The following is a 21,624-nucleotide window of genomic DNA, read 5'->3' as shown; positions in this document are numbered from 1 at the left end:
AATAGAACAGACAGACTATGATATTAGAAACACATCGATACTGATACTGGTGTTGTGTATCAGTCTGATACTGTGCTCATTTACTCATACACATATTCCATACTGTGACAGTGTAATCACAGATTATTCCCATGATGTTACATGCTCTTTCAGGACATGGTGAAATGTAACTTTTTCAGAAAAACTTCTGATCATGTGTGAAAAGTGGACTGGATCTCTCATACTCACTTGTAGTCCAGATATCTTCTGTACTGCTCTTGGGAATGTTGTTTTGAGAAGCTCCATTTTCAGTGTGAGTCACTCCGGTGCTGGTTCTTCTAGTCGGAGTCGTCTGTGTGGACTCGTTCTCCTCACTGATGCTGTCTGTAGGGATGGAAGTGAATGTGAATACATTATTGGGAATGAACAGATGATGTGTTCTAAACAGATACAGATATGAACAGGTATTGGTGTGTGCTTGTGATCAGGACTGGAATCCTGCAGGACACAATAAAAAATTCACTCGAGTGGGAGGATTTTACTTTCATGTGAGTGTGAGTGAGCGTTCAGAGGACAAACAACACAAAGCACATTCATTAACACTGAAATAACTCATATTCATATCTGTTTAATACACATTATCTGTTTATTCTGAATAATGTTTTCATCATGATACATATTGTGTATCGTACAAATGTCTTTAAGTATCATGATATGATATTTGTGTCACATCACACAGCCCTAATACACACATTCACATTACTCTTATTCACTGGTGTGTGTGTGTGTGGTGTTAAGTTTCTTTACATAAACTTTCTTTTTCTTGTCAGTTTGGTTTTAACTCGTGTAACTGAAATAAAGGCTGTAAAACTCAAGCTCTATCAGTCACATCAGCCTTCATGTTTTAAAGCCGCATTAACCCTCGACATTAACCACGTACATTTCCTCTGTTCTTTCCTCCTGCTTCACACAATGCTTTAGGGTTTAGTGCAGAGAATAAAACAGGACAAATAAACAAACACTACACTCCTGTACACACTGCATGTTCACACTCTTATGCGTGTGTCTATGTTTGTGTGTGGGCGCATGTGTGTGTGTCTATGTGCATGTGTGTTTGTGTGTGTGTTTTTGTGTGGTGTTTGTGTGCATGTGTGTTTGTGCATGTGTGTTTGTGTGTGTCTGTGTGCATGTGTGTGTGTGTTGTATGTTGTATCCAGGCCTTGGAGAACTCTATTTCACTCTACTGTAGATTTGTACACAGTGAGAATGACAGTAAAGCTCTCTAATCTAATCTCTAATCAGAGAAAGACTCACACACCACTGTACACATGTAAACATGTAACACACTCACCTGTGTGAAAGGAGAACGATACAAAATCACACAGTTACAGATGTTACACTCACCTTTTAATGGAGTGACAGTCAGATTGACTACAGGAACAGAGTTACAGTAGTAAATCCCCGAGTCTGAGACAGATCCTTTATCTGGAGTGATAAATCATCTAACACAGTGTATCTGTGATCTGGATCGGGTTTGAGTTTATTGGGGGCTTCTCCATGTTGAGCAGTGAGGATTTCCCCTCTCCCTCCATCAAGACTTTTACCCCAAATCACACTACCCTTATTTTCACAGAACAGAAATGCCTCACTCCCCTCTGTGTGTGTCTGAAAATAAATGCTGAGATGTGATCAGCATGTAAAAACATTACCATAGCAACCACCTGCAGCTTTTACACTAAACTATAAATGATCATAAATACAGGAATCATCATTAGTCACAAACTCTTCATGTGGCAAAGTTACTGTTACCACCCCGAAGTTAATTATTTTCCTCTAACAGCACGTCCCCAAGTGTTTTATTCCTCTTATAACACAATGATTTACCAACAATTACAAGTTTGATTTATTAAAGAACTACATTATACTTTTTTCCATTTATAGTTACATTTAATGATGTGGAACGTCGGTGAATCGAGTTAGTTCGTGTTCTCACTTACATTATACACAAAGCTATAAACAGTCATTCCTTCAGAAAACTTCACCATATCAACGATTACACATGATTTTAATGTGTTAATGTGGACCATCTGCTGTACACATCACTGTGAATGAGCTGTTACTATAGAAACGATTTGCAGCTGCACTATTGTCAGAGCTGCTGTTATAGAAAATGAATCAATACCAATGGTAATGTGTCCTGTTTATAACAGCTGTGTATAAAGTGTATTGTTTTTTACTCACCACTGTGAGCCGTGTGTACAGAGACACAGAGCAGGAGACAGGTTACAGAGAGACGCCACATCATCAACTGCCTTTAGGAAACTGATGTGAGAGCGTTTGGGGTTGATTTTATAAACCGGAAAGAGGAAGTGACATCACACAGACTGCTGTGCTGCATCTAAAGAAAAACATACTGCAGTTGCTTCTGTCTGAGCCTCGGGTCTTGTTTTTTTTTTTTAAAAAAAAGCTTTAATTTCTTTTTAATTCCAAGTTTTTTAGAAGACACACATTTTGTGCACAAAACAAAAAAAAATTATTTGTGCACCAGCATCAAGCCTCATTTATCAAACTGAATAAAAAGAAATTTATTCTGAAATCGTTCTCAGCATCATTTATGCAAGAAATATGGGGTTTATAAAAATTCTGTTCTTATCCTACGTCTCACTCCTGAGTTTGTGTAAATTTGTGTATAAGGAGACTCACTTGTGTGAAGCTCCATCTTCAAATTGTGTAATTGTTGATGAATTACAGTGATTTTATATACAGATTACAGTTTACATCACATCGTTTTTTACAGTCACACACCAATTTAATGAATATTTTGTGAAACTCAGTCACTTTGTATTAATGACTTGAACGAAAGTGATTCCAAAACACATCCATAAATTAAGAGAAATAAGACGAGATGTTCAATGAGGCGTCCTATAAAAGGAGGAGAAGTTACAGTGTGTCTATGGTAGCTGACGCACTGCAGTGGCTGAGCTGCATTACTGTAATATTTAACACACACCAAGTTTAGAAGGAGCTCTTTCACCCTTTAGTCGCCATTTTGTCATTTTCAGCTCTCTCTGCCATTTATGGAGTTTTGTGGGCGTGGTTAAATGTAAAAGCCATGAATACACTTGGTGATTTAATTCACAGCTGAGTGCCGTTTATCAAAATACACACCTGAGTACGAACAAAATCAGCAAAGGTTTTCTAAATCTGGCAGGAATTTTTTGTTTACTTTGGCCAAAAACATTTACACACAAGTTATACTAAAAGACTGATTAACAGAAGCCTTCAATAAATAGATTTTATTTTGCAAAAAAGATGATGATGTGCATTTTGTAGGAGAAACACTAAATACACTTTACTTTACACTTTAGAAAAAAATGTGTGATGTATTAATCTGTAGTCATGTGGTGCAATAAAATGTGAATTCATCCACATGATGGTTTCACTGATCAAAAAATGAAAAAAAATTATTAACATATAAATCTCTTTTTTCCTATTTCTAATTCCATTCATTTCTTTATCTCTTATTTCGACTGTTTAGTGGTTAAGATCAGATGTATGGTGAACACCTTTAAAATAAACTTATAAAATAAACAGAAATCAGAAATTTAGATTTTACTGGAGAAATGACGTGAATGAAATCGTAATGAGGAAAGCCATTTTTTCTAGTTGCTGTTTTATTTTTATTATTTTTTAATATCTTGAAGTCTTAGAACAGAAAGATGGTATGGATTGTTATCTCTGACTTTGGAGAAAATTGATTATTTTCACACCACTAGGTGGTGGTATTCACTGAAACATGGGACATTATATACAATCAATAAACTCAGACAGGAAGTAGCAGGAACTCTGCTGTAGAATTCCGGAAATCATGAAGACATGCAGTGATGTGGAACAGGAGGTGGAACCAGACTGTAAATGTAAAGAGATAAATTCTCACTGTCACTGAGACAATCACTTCCAAACTGTAAACAGGTGATGATCACACCACCGTGGAGAGATCTCACCCAGGGAAGTGATTAAATAAATTAAAACAGGAAGCTCTCAGCTACAGATTTAGCTCCCAATCTCAAACCTATGAAAGAAATAAAAGAAAATCAGCACAGACATAAACATCAACACAGACACGACCGTTTATTTAATAACATGACTTAAACATCCATCTATTTTCTTCTGCTCGTCCAGGTCCGGTTCACGGACCTGCAAAGGAAGCTCATTTCCACCGCTTGTATCCGCGACCTCATTCTTTCAGTCACTAGACAGAGCTCGTGACCATAGGTGAGGGTTGGGATGCAGATTGACCAGTAAATTGATAGCTTTGCCTTTCTGCTCAACTCTCTGTTCACCACAACAGGCTGGCTGCTGACGCTGCATCGATCCGTCTATCAGTATCTCGCTTCACACTACCCTCACTCGTGAACAAGATCCCGAGACACTTAAACTCCTCTGCCTGAGGCAGTATCTTATTCCCAACCTTAAGGGACCAACCCACCCTTTTCTGGCTAAGAACCATGGCCTCAGATTTGGAGGTGCTGACCCTCAACCCGGCCACTTCACACTCAGCTACGAACCGCTCCAGAGCACACTGGAGGTCACTGCTCGATGAATCCGACAGGAACACATCATCTTCACATAACAGAGATGCGATGCTGAGGTCACCAAACCAGACACACTCTCACCATTGGCTGTGCCTAGAGATTCTGTCCATTAAAATTATGAACAGAATCGTTGACAAAGGGCAGCCCTGGTGGAGTGCAAAGCACACCGGGAACAACTGTGACCTGATTTTGTTAATACAGACCAGATTCTCGCTCCTGTTACACAGGAACCTAATGGCCTATAATAACAGATCTGGTACCCCATACTCCCAAAGCACCCTCCACAGGATCCCACAAAGGACATGGTCATATGCCTTTTCCAAGTCCACAAAACACATGTAGACTGGTTGGGCAAAGTCCCATGAGCCCTCCATGATCCTTTTAAGGGTAAAGAGCTGGTCCATTGTTCCATGGTGAGGAAGGAATCCGCATTACTACTCCTAAATCCAAGATTTGACTAATGTCCGGACCCTCCTCTCCTGTACCCTGGCATAGAGTGTGAAAAAATGAATTTCCTGACTCCAAGAGTCCTACGCTCCCAGATTGTTTTTTTTTTCAGCATTTTTCTATTTCAGCGTTTCGAAACATACCGTATTGAACTTCATTCATGATGAAACTTCCGTCACTATATAAATATCATGGTTTAATATTTAACATTAAAAATTAAAGAAAAAAGAATGTTAATTAAAGTGGGCTTAAAAATGGCCTTGAGTTTATAAACAGCAACCAAGTGAACAGCGCCCTCTAGTGGAACGTACAGGGAATGTGTAAAACTGTAACATGTTCTTTATTTTTCCAGTACTCAAGCCATAACAGTAATGCCATAACATTTTTACTGTTGTAACAATACTATAAGTACTATTGATTTTTTGTAATTGTAATATTATAATACTATTTAAAAATAATTTAGGGAAAATATATTTTACAGATATTTATATTTACTGACTTTATATAATGCAATACAGTGAATTTGAATCATATAACAAACATCTGTGGTTTCCCAGTGGTTTATAACATGGGCACCATTTAATTTACAACAAAACAAAAGAAAACATGAATGCCTTCATTTCATAACAAACTCAGGAGAGCTCAGTCCTGACTCGTGTCCCGCCATTTTTTTGTTTTTTTTTTTTAATTTCGGAATGTGTGAAACAACCGTAGACTTTCCCAGGGAGATTAAGGTGTGTGATCCCCCTAAAGTTGCAACACACCCTCCAGTCCCCCTTCTTAAAGATAGGGACCACCAACCCAGTCTGCCAATCCAGAGGCATCGTCCCCAATCTCCATGCAGTGTTGAATAGGCATGTCAGCCAGGACATCCCAACATCAAGAGCCTTCACGAATGAAGTGCGAATCTTATCCACCCCAAAATCTTGACTTGTTTAACTACCTCTATGACCTCAGCCTTAGTGATGGGCATGTCATCCTCTGAGTCCTCCAACTCTACTTTCTCAATGGAAGGTGTGTCAATGGGATTCAGGAGGTCCTCGAAGTACTCCTTGCATAGTCTGATTATGTCCCCAGTTCAGGTCAGCAGTTCTCCATCCCCGCTGTAAACAGCATGAGCACAGCCCTGCTTCCCGCTCCTGAGTCACTTGACGGTTTGCCAGTATCTCTTCGAGGATGACAAAAGTCATTTTCCACAGACTCACCAAATTCCTCCCATACCTAGGTTTTGGCTTCTGCAACTGCCGTTGCCAAACTCCGCTTGGCCCACCGGTATCTGTCAGCTGCTTCTGGAACCCACAAGCTAACCAAGATTGAAAGGCCTCCTTCTTAGTGATTGCTTCCTTTACTCCCGGTGTCCACCAACGCGTTCGGGGATTACCGCCATGACAGGCTTACGACCACAGCTCTGTTCAGCCACCTCAGCGATGGAGGTCTGGAACATCGCCCATTCCGGGTCAATCTCTGCAGCCTCACGTGGAATGAAGGAGAAGCTTGCTGGAGGTGTGAGTTGGAGATCTCACTGACAGGGTCCTCTACCAAACGCTTCCAGCAAATCCTCACTACACGCTTGGGCTTACCATGTCTGTCTGCCATTTTCCCCTGGCATCTGATCCAAGGTAGTAATCAGTTGGTAGCTCAGCTCCTCTATTCACCCGAGTGTCCAGAACATACGGTCACAAATCCGATAATACAACTACATAGTCAATCGTCGAACTGTGGCCTAGGGTGCTCTGATCCCAAGCATACTTATGAACACCCTTATGTTCGAACATGGTATTCCTTATGGACAAACTGTGATTAGCAGAGAAATTCAATAACAAAACACCACTCTGGATCAGATCGGGTGGGCCATTCCTCCCAATCACTCCCCTCCAGGTTTACTGTCTCCCAGAAGAACTATGGAGTCTCCTGCAGGGGCACCATCCAGGACCCCACCCAAGGACCCCAAGAAGTCCAAATACTCTGAACTGATGTTTGGTGCATAAACTCCAACATTCCAGCTCCAAACTGGGGGGCTATGAGTATGCCCACACCTGCTCTGCACCTCTCACCCAGGACAACTTTAGAGTAGAATAGAGTCCAGCCCCTCTCCAGGAGTTTGGTGCCAGATCCCAAGTTGTGCTTTGAGGTGAGCCCAACTATATCTAGATGGTAAAACTCCCAGATACCGTTCCCTATTCCTGGGCAAGGTATCAGGTTCCTTATTTTTTTCTTTCATAAGGATCTATGAATTTCTCTTAGTCTGACCCCTCACCTAGGACCAGTTTGCTTTTGGAGTCCTTACCGGGGGCTATTCGCCCCAACAACATAGCTCCTATGATCAGTGGGGCACACAAACCTCTCCACCATGATAAGGTGGTGATTCATGAAGATTTAAACAATTTCAACTGAAACATTTATTATAGATAAATCTAGAATTACAGTCTGATAACCAACAGCAAATTCAGCTAAATGGTGCTGTAAGATAAACATTACAACTGTACACATTTTCTATTTAACCTTTTTTATTTTTTACTTTTTACATGATACTGTTTGATACTGTGCTAAATGATACTAGATTTGATTTTGTTTTAAACAATATTATACATTCTTTACTATTATATATGCTTTGGTCCTGTCATGGCGATGGACCTTCTTACCTGAAATTCTAAATATTTAATTTAACTCTTTTTACAAGAGGCCAAAAAGGTTTGAGGTTGCCTGTGTTCAGCATTGAATTTATTTGTGATGTCTCACTCCACAATAATGGGTAATGGTTAATATGAAAGTAGACACTCAGGGCTTTAAGAATTTACAGTTTTTCATAAGTATTTATTTTTTACCTAGCCTACTAGATTTAAATGTTATAATTTTTTTGTTCTAGTTGTTTAAGGTGTTTTACTATGAAAAAAGCTTTAGTAGTGCTCTCCATATTATCTCTGTACCAGTGTTATTGTGGAGAGGTGTGAAGTGTTTGTCCAGCAGGGGGCTCACACCCCTTTCTTTTCCCATTGCCCTAAAAATATCCTACATTTAACTCATTCACCCCAGTGGACAAATTACCTGCATGTGCTTTAGCAGCAATATGGGCGATGAGGTTTTTTCTGGAAGTTCTTTGCTGTTTGTCTATGTTGTTGAGAGATTTTAAAAATTCAATTTGTCTAATTAAGTTGTACATCTGATATCAGTGTTTGATTAATCCATCATATCTATGGAGTTGTGAGGATGAATGAGTTAATCAGTGCAGACGTTTCTACCATAATGAACATTAAGTTGGGTGAGATAATGTAATTAAGGATCGGTAGTTCAGAATTCAAAATTCAAGATAAATTTATACTGACAACATTTTGTCTGTCATAAGAATAAAAGAACAAATATTGAAAGAGGATAATGATTGAACAGGCAATCGTTCGATCCAGCTTCTCTTCGGCTGTGATTACGATTAGGATTAATGGCAGTCTTCCAACACTTTCACCTTTCTGCAGATAATGTATGTGTCTCAGAAAACTTACGGAAAAAAGGATGGGCGTATCAGGGTCCAATAAATAATCAGTTGCCTGAGGGTCCAATAAATAATCAGTTGCCTGAGGGCGTCGGTGTGCAGTACAGGGCTAAAATATTTTACTATTAATGTAATGTTATATTTGTTCTACAGTTCAGTGTATTCAAATACAGATTAGTTTTGCTTGTTATTTTTCAGGGCTGTGGTTTGATAAAATGCTGTTAAATTTGCTGCATTAAGCAGAACAGAACTCAACAGAACAAGCACAAACCAGTGTAAAAAAACAAGAAATGGAAAATTTCTCAACACTTTATTGTTGATTTATTGTTTTTTTAGTTATATGTTTTAATAACTCTGCAAGGTTTGATGTAATAAATACATTAGTAATGAGAGTTATAGACAGAGAGCTCTCTGTTACATTCTGTTCTAAAAAGTACATAAATTTACTATCAAACAGCAAAAATCCAAAGGAAACAAAAGGAAAGAAAAGTGTGAGAATGAGATTATAGTGTGATAATGTGTTGATGTGTTTATTAATGTGTGTGTTAATTTGCGTGTTAATGAATTAATGTATGTTACTGTTTTAATGTGTGTGTTAATATGTGTCTTGATGTGTGTGTTAATGTGTGTATTAATGTGTGTAAATGTGTGTGTTAATGTGTGTGTTAATGTGTGATAATGTGTGTGTTAATGTGTGTATTAATGTGTGTATTAATGTGTGCATTACTGTGGGTTACTATATTAATGTGTGTTAATGTGCATGTTACTGTGCATATTAATCTGTGTGTTATATTAATGAATGCCTTAATGTGTGTTAATGTGTGTGTTAATGAATGTATTAATGTGTGTATCTTCTGCACTGCTCTTGGGAATGTTGTTTTGAGAAGCTCCATTTTCAGTGTGAGTCACTCCGGTGCTGGTTCTTCTAGTCGGAGTTGTCTGTGTGGACTTGTTCTCCTCACTGATGCTGTCTGTAGGGATGGAAGTGAATGTGAATACATTATTGGGAATGAACAGATGATGTGTTTTTAGTGTGTATGTGTGTGTGTGTGTGCGTGTGGTGTTAAATGGTTTTAACTTGTGTAACTGAAATAAAGCCTGTAAAAGTAAAGCACTGTCAGCACATGGCAGCAATATGTAGTTAATCAAGGAGGTGAGGAAAGCAAACGGACCACAAATGATCTGAATGTGTATACAGTTGAGTTATATGCTATCATGATGGCATTAGAATGGATTAGAACGGAGGACAAAATAAGTAAAGTTTTAATTGGAAGTGATTCATTGTCAGTGCTGTACAGCCTCAGGACAGGTATGTCCAATAGTCGTCAGGACCTGTTATATGCAATATTGGCAACATGTACAAGAGTAAAGGAAAAATGTAATGAGATTCAACTGATCTGGACCCCAGCTCACATAGGCATTCTTGGCAATGAGAGAGTGGATAAATTAGCTAAACAAGCAACTAAAAAAGAGAATATTGAAGTAAATATAAAGATGTCAAAATCTGAAGGGAAAAGTATAGTTTGGAAAGAAGCCATGAGAAAATGGCAATGTCAGTGGGACAGGAAAGCTAAAGGAAGACATTTGTATGCCATTCAAAATAAAGTTGGTACAGTGGGGAACTGGGGAGGGGCTAGGAGAGAAGAAATAGTGATGACAAGATTAAGAATAGGACACAGTAATTTAAATAGTACATTACACATTATAGGGAAGCATCCTACAGGTTTTGTGAGTATTGTCAGACATTAGAAACCATAGAACATGTACTTTCAAGTTGCAGAAGATATGAAGAACAGAGGAGAAATATGATGGAAGGATTAAGAAGAGATGGGTTGGCAGGGGCAGATATAAAAGGTATTCTGCAAAGTGGTGTGATTAGACAAGGCAGGAAAAATATATGTAATTTCTTAATTAGTACGGGTTTGATGAGGAGAATATGATCGCGGAAAACAAGCTGGAGGAAATAAAATGGAGTAACATCTCAGGAGAATAATTCAGAAGATGGCGGTAATGCAACGCTCTTGGATGCAAGCAGCCGTTAAACCTCAAGAAGAAGAAAAAGAAGTTTGAAAGAGGTGCTGGCATGGTTTTGAGCGTTTGCTCGTCTCAGCTTTATGCTATTATAAACCCTATTATGAGGAGCTTCTTTGGTTCTACAGCTCATAGTAAGTTGTATATATTCTGTGATTTTTGTATTTGTTACTACTGTGAGTTGTATATTCTTATTTGTGTTTTGTATATTTGCTTAGGGGGTTCACTGTTAGCCTCATTAATCTAACAATCTGACACTTCCTCTGGACTATGATTTGTATCCGACATCGATCACATTACTTCTTTATTGGATTTCTACAAATTGATGAACTGTTGGTCTCTTTCACAAACTGTTTTGGACTGATGAGAAATTGACTTGGTTTCAAACTTATGGTTGGATTGAAATGCTCAAAGTAATGTTTTGTTGAAATAGTTGATTTTGTATGTTTTGTTCTCCACTCTCAAATTTAAATACACTTGGCTCTGCTCTCAGATGTATGGATCCCCCTTATTTATTTATTTATTTATTTATGTATGACTAAAATAGATTTGTTACATATAAGTGGCCCCCGAACAGGGACCTTTCTGGTAAAAGGGGTATGAGCAAGGTACGTTTGGTGATTATTATTTGCAATTGTGAGATTTTTTTTTTGATTGGGTAACCTGTTAGAAACAATTGTTCATCCTCCTTTGAGTTTTAAATCATGGATGCATCCTCTGCTGAGGTTGAAGTGGGTGTGGACCCAGACTTCACTGCTAAACTTTTTACAGCTCATCGAGAACCAATGCAAGAACTAATATGATCCTTTGATAGTTTATATCTTGAAGGTGAAGGAGAAGCAGCAGCATGGGAGGAGAAGATTGATGTGAGTGATTTACCACCACCACCTCCACTGGTAGAAGAGGATGACGAAAGTCTCATCAGTCTCGCCATTGCAACCAAGGTAAATCAGTTATATATGAGAATGGACAAGATGGAGAAAGACAATGTGGAGTGTATCAGAAGAGTGGAGCAAGACATTCGAAGTTATCTTCAGTGTCATGAACATTGTCTTAAAACCCTAGAAGTGCGGGTTCTAGAGGTGACCAAACAGGCAACAATTCAAGCACAGGTGATTGATCAGAATCATAAAAAGCTTGAGGAAAAGCTTACAGACGTAATTGAAAGGCGGTGTTACCATTTGAAGCAAGGTCTTGAAGGACAGATGCAGGACCTGAGTAAGGCCATGATGGACTGCTTAAAGAGGAGAGATAATCAGCTTAAGTCTATGATTTGTTCTGCTCCAAATGCTGTTTCTAACCCCATAGCATCGCAAGCCTTTGTAACGTCATTCTCGAGTGGTAAGGTAAACTCTGTATCTCATCCAATTCCAGCAGGAAAGCTATGAGTTCCCCATATTTGGAGACACAGAAGGTGAAGATCCAATTACCTACCTGGAAAGATGTGATGAGTATTTAGCGGTGCGACCCATGAGTGATGGTGAGATATTGGCAACACTTCCAACAGTATTGATGTACACTGCTAAAGACTGGTGGATGGCGGAGAAGATCCACATAAAAACCTGGAACCAATTCAAGGCTATATTCCTGCGTTCCTTTCTAAACAACGACCATGAAGTAGAGGCTGAGAGGAAAATCAGAGAAAGGAAGCAAGGGGTGAATGAAAGCATACGAACATTGCTTTTCAGTATCGAGCTCTGTGTCTGAGACTGAGGCCATCAATAACAGAAAGAGAAATACTTCAAGCAACGTTAAGGAATTGTAATCCTCGACTTGCCAGTGTTCTCAGACCCACAGTCACCACCTTTGATGACTTGATACGTGTCGGAATTTTGGTAGAACGAGACATGGCAGAGGAGAGAGCCTACTGGAAGCAACACAATGCAGTTCAAGACACCAGGAAAGGAGGGCCAGATAGAGCAGGTAAAGGCAAAGGTGGAAGCCATAACATTGCCATGCTAAAAGAAAGCAATATCAAGTTGTTAACCTTTCCTGTAGTACTGCAGAAACACCCATGTGATGCTGTCATAGATACTGGCAGCTCATATTCTCTGATTCAAGAGTCTGTGTGGAGGAAGTTGAAGGATGATGGTGAAACTTGGAAATCCAGTAGAGGACTGTCGTTTACCCTTGCCAATGGCCAATTACAGCAAGCATTAGGGGGCAGTCGTGGCCTAATGGATAGAGAGTCAGACTTGCAACCCGAAGGTGAACCTGAAGGTTGTGGGTTCAAGTCTCGGGTCCGGCAGGGATTGTAGGTGGGGGAAGTGAATGACCAGCGCTCTTTTCCACCCTCAATACCACGACTGAGGTGAGACCCTTGAGCAAGGCACCGAACCCCCAACTGCTCCCCGCAGCAAAAAAGGCTGCCCACTGCTCCGGGTGTGTGTTCACGGTGTGTGTGTGTGATCAATACTGTGTGTGTGCACTTGGATGGGTTAAATGCAGAGCACAAATTCCTAGTATGGGTCACCATACTTGGCCACAAGTCACTTCACTTCATTATTATTATTATTATTATTATTATTATTGTAGCTGTTGTGTAATGGTCTTTTTTCTAAACACTAATTCAGCAGTTTTAGCTCTTTTGACTACATTGTATTGACTGTCTATATTATTTATATATATATATGTTTTTTATTATATTATATATATACACAATATGTTTATTTATGCATTACAAATAAATAAATAAATAACACTCCAAGTATTATTTCAGCTTTTTTACGCATACTATTTCACTCTAATTTCATTTTATTTAGTTATACATAAAGAGAAAATCAGATAAAATTATTTTTTATTATTAAAACCTTAAGTAATAAAAAGTGCAGACCCCACTGTGTGTGTGTGTGTCTTTGCTAGCAAAGACCAAAATAGACCCCAGATCAGTGTTTATTAACTTATTTTTCACACAGATTTTTTAATACTGTAAGAATTAATACTTTAAAAATGAATTTCCTACCTGTGACGGCTTCATTAGTGATGAATAAAGAGAGCGAGACGAACACACAGACGTGCAGGACGTTCCTCATGGTGAATATTTCACTAACTGACTCTCATCTCTCCTTCTTTCCATCACAACTTCCTGCTCGAGCCCATGATGATGCGTCGAAGTGTGTGTGCATGTGTGTGTGTGTGTGTGGGTGTGTGTGTGCGGGGGTGTGTGTGTGTGCGTGTGTGTGTGTGCGTGTGTGTGTGTATAGTTATTTTAGGAAATGTTGTCGTGCACTGAAGGAGTCTTTAAGTAGGAAACGATGATATTACACCACACTTCCAAACTTTGTAAGATTTATTTTTGTCATAAAAACAAAACATTAAGTGAGTCAGAAGAGATAAACAACATAAAGTGTATACTTTTAAATTTATGAAATACATACAATATATAAAATATAGAAATTCGAAAACGTACATTATGCTACAAAATGAAAATTAAACAAAATAATGAAGTATGAACGAATGAATCCCATGATCTTATTGAAAGATCTGTCTACAGTCAAGTCATAACCTCCTGGCAGAGGCAACGATGATAAATGATAAACTTTGTCCCATAGTACTTTAAAGACAAATGGTTGAAAATGTTGTATATTTAATGTGAATACTCTGAGATGTGAGAGAATTAAGCATGCTGTGTTTCATCATGTATTGTGGAATACACCGACTCGACCTGGAGGAGAAAATACAAAACATTACTGCCACATCACACTCATTTAGAATAATAATAATAATAATAATAATACCAATAATGATAATAATAATAATAATAAGAAGAAGAAGAAGGATCCTGTTTTTTTCCCTCAAATATTTTTTCCCTCACACCAAGTCACATGATCACGAGCACCTGAATCACGTTTATGACCAATGAGCGCTTGTATATAAGTCACATTTGTGTAGCACTCTTTGTCTAGCGCCTGCTGTGAGTAGCGTTGTTGTATGTTGTCGTATCCATGCCATGTTCATGTATATTCCGTGCTTGTATAGTTGCATGTTTGTGTTTGTTACGTAGTCCTAGTCTTTAAATAAAGTCTCTTCACTTTAAATAAAACACTCTGCACCTGCATCCATCTCCAACCAATCCGTCACAATCTTAAATATATCTGTGTGCCAAAGATGATCTGTGTGCCCCTGTACATGCTAATTTCTGCAATCAATAGCTAAAAGCATTAAAAATAATCTAAAAAATAATTTTGAAAAATCTTTAGATTTTTGTAGACAGTGTGTACAGTGGGAATACAGCATCATTTCACTTTTTCTTTATCCATTTCATTTCACTTAACTTCCTCTCATTCCCTTTCTTATTTAATTATACATAAGGGAAGTTTAGGGTAAATATAGTTTTTATTTTCTTTCATTTTTTAATAAAAGTTCATAAAGGAGGGGAATATGTAATCAGGTGCTCATGCACAGGTTTCAAACACAACATGGAATATGTGAAGTTACACTTAAAAGTGGGCGGAGCTTAGTATAAATGGCCAAAGTGCACAAGTGAGATGATATTTACCGGATTTTCAGGTGATTGTGTCTCTGAACATGAGGGAGCATCAGTGTGTGTCTTTTTCCCTGTATAATAATAAAAAAAATTGGCTACAACATTCACAACACAACCAATTCACAATTTCCACACACACACACACACATTCAGTATTTAATCATTAAAGTCGTGTATGATTTTACCCTTATTGACTATAGCTGGGTCTCCTGCCAGGATGTAAATGGCTTCATACTGATTTCCATGTGCTGTAAACAAACAAACAAACAAACAAACAAACAAACAAATCCTGTTCATAATCATGGATTCATACACATCTAATCAGTTACTGCCTGATCTACATAGACAAAATCTATCTTCCTGCTTATTATATATTCAACGATGCCTCTGTCTGTACTGTAAGTTGACTTTATTATTAATGAATAATAAATTTTAAAATTTTATAAAATGTATAAAATGAATTTTCCTCCTACAGACTTCTCCAATCTCATTTCCAAGCTTCCGCTCACTCGGGTATTTAACTAAAAGGCTAGCAAGAGGTCTTTGACAGCCATGTTAAAATCTTCCTTCATCTAACATTACTTCCGTTCTTTTGCATTATTTTTTATATATTTGCTTTGTTCTTTTTATTTCAAGCATCTTTCCTTAATTTCTGATTCAACCTTTAAAAATTTGAACTAAAAAGCAAAAAACAAATAGACTCTTCGTAGTACATGTTTAAGCAGGATGAGTAGTAAATTCATAAATTTTCATACATAGAATGCTGCATAGTCAACTTTACTACATAACGGAGATGATGGAACCATGAAAATATACAATAAATCAGATAAGCTGCATACGACACACGACACTATTCTATTCATTCACATTGTTTCAACTGGCTAATAAATCCAGGTGGAAATAAAAGGTGGGATTCTGCGAAAGCATCTTCCAGATGATTAAAACATGAGTGTAAATATAAATATATAAAAAATAATCTTACTCACCAGCTGGTGGAACGTCTCCTATGGATTCATAGACTTGATCTGGCTTTCTGACTTTAGCAGCTGAGAAACGCAAAACAATCAGCACAAGTGAGCGTTTGCTAAAAGCAGCTGATTTCAAGGCACTTACAGACAATCAGTTATCTGTTTCATGGAGATTTCTCACTTTTCTTTCGGAAGAAACGTCTCCACAGCAGCAGAGCTACAAAAACTACTCCAACAGCGACTCCGATCAGCACAGAGACAATAATTACGACGTCTGAAATCACAAAGAACACAACAAATCTGAATAGAAATTATTATAAAATAAACATTACAGATAAATTCAATTTTCAATCCAAATATAAGTTAAGAATCTACTCGTCTTCCAACAATCATTTTTGAATACTATTTTTTTGACCATATTCTTTACAAATATCCAAATTACTATGGACAGACACTTATGAGTAATTTGATACCACTTTTCTAAAGATATAGTTGATCTTTTGTTTTTTTATTCATGATTTTTTGACCCGTTGCTATGGTGATGAGGGCACTTGAGCAGCAGTGAAACCAAGTGTGAATAAAAAAGTTCTGGTGGAAAAGTTTACTGAAGGGGAAAGGACAGAGGACACAAAAGGCTTTCGCTTCACACAGACTTTATCTAAATTTGACCTGTGAAGTCAGTTTTGTGTGCTAACGGAAAACAAGTGGCCGAGGCTGTGGGAAGGTTGGTCAGTAAAAGCACAGGGGTAAATATGCTGTTTATTATTTTCACTGACTGACATACACCTGTGGTTATGTGGTGCTTTTTTTTCCTTGGCCTGCTAGGACTCTAAGAAGTATAAAGAAACATTTAAGTCATTTAAGCATTGTTAAGTGAGGGATTTCTATTTTATTTTAAATGAACACATGACTGATTTCACTCACAACATACTGACTGTTCCTTTATAAGATATCAAGTCAGGAAAAAACTGAGTGAAGTTCAGAACTTTAATTTAAAAGTGAATTTGAGAATTGTGAAAACATGTGCACTAGAAACTAGAAATTTTCCTATAACAGCACATGCTGCAGTGTGCTATTCCTCATATGCAACAGCAATTTCCCACGGTTACAGTTTTTTAAATTTAGAATTATATTTAGTGTCGTGGAATTCGTTCCTGTCCTCTGTGGTGTTCGCTGTGGTGTAAGTTATAAAAAAACAAAATTTCTGCAGAGATGGACATCAGAAAGTTGTAGGTGTAAAAACCACATGCACTGGTCTATAGATGTGGAAAAAAAAGTGAAGTTTGTATGAGTCATTCTTCACCACAAGTGGTCGAGTGTGTACGAGAAAACACTCCAGGACTGAACACTTGTTGGGTTTGACTCAACAAATACCCATAATCCTCATCATTGTACGGAAAAATACCAGTGATACACCTGTAGGCAGTGTTTAGGCGTGAGCAGGCTATCACACATCTTAACTGGAGTCCAGCTAAAGAGCAGAACTCTGGAGCAGGAGCCTAAAAAATACAGTTTGTGTCCAGAATGAAAAATAAATCATTTTTAATCATAGTTTTCCCTTCATATCACTTTCAGGGGATAGATTTCATTTTATGGTAACTGGTCCAGCAAACAGCTGATTTCCAGTATATCAGGGTGCAGTATGTTGTTAGACTTATAGCTGCTTTATATGGACAAAGACATGAGAAGCTCACGGATATAATGATGATAGCATGAGATGATGATATGAGATGCAATAAATGAAAACTATTTTAAATACTGAATATTATAAACATATAAAATTCTAGCATTAATATAAGTGATGTTAGTTCTTCATTGTGGATGCAGTTGTGGATGCAGTTACTGTTAGGGATTAATCAGTAGTTATATTGGTATCAGTATCAGTCCGATACCGTACTCCTTTACTGTACTGATATTTCAGGATCAAAATCTGACACCAAGTAATATAATATGTGATGTAAGCCTAGTGTACTCTGTCACGCTAATGGCTGTGAAATGACAGCGATCTGGATGCATTTCATCATTAACGATCAAAACAAAGCAGACTACAAACTGTGCTCTCTGAAAATATTAAGAGGTGGAGCTACAGCATCTTCCGACAATACACATAACCTGATAAAACATCTTCAACATAAAACTCAGCATGAGGAGTTCATCACTAACAGCACACGCGAGCTAGGAGAGAAAAGTGTCCATAGCTCTTCTGTTCCAGTATGTTGTTCTTGATGATCGGCTGCTATCGAACACTGATGAGGGATTCTGATGCAATGGAAACAATAACGTACTTTATTTACAGCTGTACAGAAACCCTTTTCTGAAGTGAAATGAAACTTCACTGCAACTCTACTCTTCCCAAGCTAACTCATGTAGCTAGCTAATGCACTGCATTTAAAAGCTAAATATGATAAAGAACGAGTCTAGTAGACTGAGTGTATAAACAAACACACACTTGTGCACTTTTCATGGCCACTGTTTAACCGGGAAACAAACAGAACTCAATAACATCTCTGACTGATTAATTCAAGTAATTTAATAATAATTTAAGTTTCTCATGCCACTGTCATATTTTCAAACCATAAGCTGGTGAAATCTTCTGTGCTGTTAAAGAAAAATAACTGGTGCCTGAATGAGACGGTCAGGATGTTTAGATGAGACCTGTTTTCTACTTGTGACAGCTTGTGGTCAGACAGAATGTGAGAAAGATGTAGACGAGTGTAAACTGATGGGCACTGCACTAGCGAGCTGATACTCAGTGGTTTTGACGAGTTGAACAGACGTCTCACACGTCCTAAATGTTGCCTATCATCACAATGTAAAGTTCCATCTTTTATTAAGCCTCTGTGTTACTATTCACATTGTAAAGATAATCACAACAGTATTATTTATTTTTTTATTAAGCTCTAATAATTCACAAATCTGCTTAATACACAGACAAAGCAAATAGGTTTAGAAAGGCTTAAACACTTCTTATTGTAGAATAACAACAATTTAATCATGTTTCCTCTAAATTAATTTCCGTAAATCTTGTATTTCTTATATTTAACCAAAACAGTGAAACATCTTAACGTCAACATTTTATCCATGATACCTCTAGCATAAACAGTAGCTACAGACTACAGCTGCATGATTTAATGAAATAATATCTGTCACTTCACCACTGGGTTTAGCGTCACAACATGGCCGCCTCAGACTCCAATGAAATGAAATGACAATGAAACATACAGAGACCAGGAGTTAAGTAGGGCTGCTGATAAGGGTTAATACAGAACAGGTGTGAGTGCTCAGTGAGACATGGGACAAGGGCATGTGATGTGCAGGGGCTGATGGGAAACTTTGTCAAGTGCCGATTTCAGCATAACCATGACATCATGTTACCGAGACAGTGACAGTGTAATTACAGATAATTCACATGATGTTACATGCTCTTTCAGGACATGGTGAAATGTAACTTTTTCAGAAAAACTTCTGATCATGTGTGAAAAGTGGACTGGATCTCTCATACTCACCTGTAGTCCAGATATCTTCTGTACTGCTCTTGGGAATGTTCTTTTGAGAAGCTCCATTTTCAGTGTGAGTCACTCCGGTGCTGGTTCTTCTAGTCGGAGTCGTCTGTGTGGACTTGTTCTCCTCACTGACGCTGTCTGTAGGGATGGAAGTGAATGTGAATACATTATTGGGAATGAACACATGATGTGTTCTAAACAGACACAGATATGAACAGGTATTGGTGTGTGCTTGTGATCAGGACTGGAATCCTGCAGGACACAATAAAAAATTCACTGGAGTGGGAGGATTTTACTTTCATGTGAGTGTGAGTGAGCGTTCAGAGGACAAACAACACAAAGCACATTCATTAACACTGAAATAACTCATATTCATATCTGTTTAATACACATTATCTGTTTATTCTGAATAATGTTTTCATCATGATACACATCGTGTATCATACAAATGTCTTTAAGTATCATGATATGATATTTGTGTCACATCACACAGCCCTAATACACACATTCACATTACTCTTATTCACTGGTATGTGTGTGTGTGTGTAGTGTGTAGTGTGGTGTTAAGTTTCTTTACATAAACTTTCTTTTTCTTGGCTGTTTGGTTTTAACTCGTGTAACTGAAATAAAGCACCGGGCCCTGAGACAAGAACCAAGGTATCCTCCACATGTCTAAGGCACGTAGGCATCGCCACGTGACCTTGATCATGCGAAGCGGGTTTCCCCTCGGGGAGAACCCCTTGGTCTTGAGCCACCACTGTAGGGGTCTCATGTACAGCAGGCCAAAAAGTATCACATTGGACACAGCTGCCATCAAACCCAGCAGTTTCTGGAACTGTTTCATTACCAGAGCCTGCTCGGGGCCCACCAGAGTGGGAAGAACCCCAGAAAAACGAGGCACTGGAGAACCGAATTGGATTCGGTAGCCTCCCTCTACAGTATGCACGACCCACTGAGACACATTCGGCAGAAGTTCCATGCTGCCAAATAGTCTACTAAGGGAATCAGTCTCTCGAGACTGACCTCTGGTGTAATGAGAGCGGCTAGCTGAAGCGGCGGACTGGCAGGGAATGGCTCTGGAAACCTCCGAAGAGGTAGCGAGCCTCCCAGTACCGCTACGTTCCCGGGCGGAAACTGAGAGAAGCGCTCGTCTGAGACCACTGCACCCTGAAGCACCATGGGTGGCAGGGTTGGCAGAACGATCTCCTGAGTCTAGAAAGGCCTCCCCCACGACCTTGACACCTCGGTGTGGAGGTCGGGGAAAAAAGATAGGCTCCAGCGTGGAGGTGGCGGCTCTTCAGAGAGAGCCTTGCGGGCTCCGCTCCTAAACAGACAACGCACAGACCATGTGTATCCCCACCTGTAATATAGCGCGGGCAGGGAGAAACAAACCGCCTAAAATGCTGCCTGTTTTTGCCTCATGTTTCGTCTTTTCGCGAGCTTTAGGCATACCACAGCAAAAGCGAAACCACATAAAAGGACCAGTGGATCTGGCGGATGAGGAAGGAGAAAGGGACTGGCCCGTCTCCATTCCCTCCACCAAATCCATTTGCGAACCCCACGCGTGTAACCGCCGCTCTGCCTCGGCAGAAGCGGGGCCAGCACCGCGAGGAATGCGGGTGAAGGCTCCCTCCTCAAAGAGAGCCCTCTGGGAGCGAAGCGCAGACGGGGGCAAATGCTCACAATGCGAGCAGCTGGCTCCCTCGAGAGCCAACTTTTCCTGCTCCGCTCCCAAGCAGACAACGCACAGGCTGTGTGTATCCCCACCCGTAATATAGCGCGGGCAGGGAGGACGTCTCGCCCATCCATTGGACTGATTACACATGTGATTCAGAGTGTGGTCACGCTGAAGGCGTTCCCATAGCATTTCGACGCAGCGTCTCGTTCCCTCGGGGAACCAAAAACACAGCTTGTCATGTGTCAGCGATTTTGTAGAGGCAGTGGATGCAAGTGCAGACTTTACAAAAAAAAATGTAACACAAACAACCAAAACCATGAAACAAGAACCATAAAGTAAACATTATATATAATCTAAGGCTGTGGAACACACACACAACAACACATACGCATGACAAAAGCTTGACAATTAAACACCAGGACTTAAGTAGGGCTGCTGATAAGGGGTAATACA

General features: G+C 39.0%; 1 protein-coding gene and 1 long non-coding RNA gene across 2 annotated transcripts in view; both read right to left on the bottom strand.

Annotated features, from left to right (window-relative positions):
• Nucleotides 1-21,624, bottom strand: part of LOC128318774 (uncharacterized) — a 28,470-nt gene continuing 6,846 nt past the window's right edge. Inside the window, exon 7 of the mRNA XM_053236636.1 lies at nt 1-363. Within this exon, the coding sequence (XP_053092611.1) occupies nt 176-363 (188 nt within the window). The 3' untranslated portion in view covers nt 1-175. The remainder of the gene's footprint in view (nt 364-21,624) is intronic.
• On the bottom strand, nt 13,865-19,609 carry LOC128318775 (uncharacterized). Its single transcript, XR_008302222.1, has 6 exons — nt 19,497-19,609; nt 16,172-16,264; nt 16,009-16,068; nt 15,208-15,270; nt 15,035-15,093; nt 13,865-14,200 (listed from the first exon to the last, which is right to left on the bottom strand). It is a non-coding gene; the product is annotated as an uncharacterized LOC128318775 (long non-coding RNA).

This window comes from Pangasianodon hypophthalmus, chromosome 9 (genome assembly GCF_027358585.1).
Source record: "Pangasianodon hypophthalmus isolate fPanHyp1 chromosome 9, fPanHyp1.pri, whole genome shotgun sequence".
NCBI lineage: Eukaryota > Metazoa > Chordata > Actinopteri > Siluriformes > Pangasiidae > Pangasianodon > Pangasianodon hypophthalmus.
Note: the sequence above shows the minus strand (reverse complement) of the source record. Positions and strands in the feature narration are given on the sequence as shown.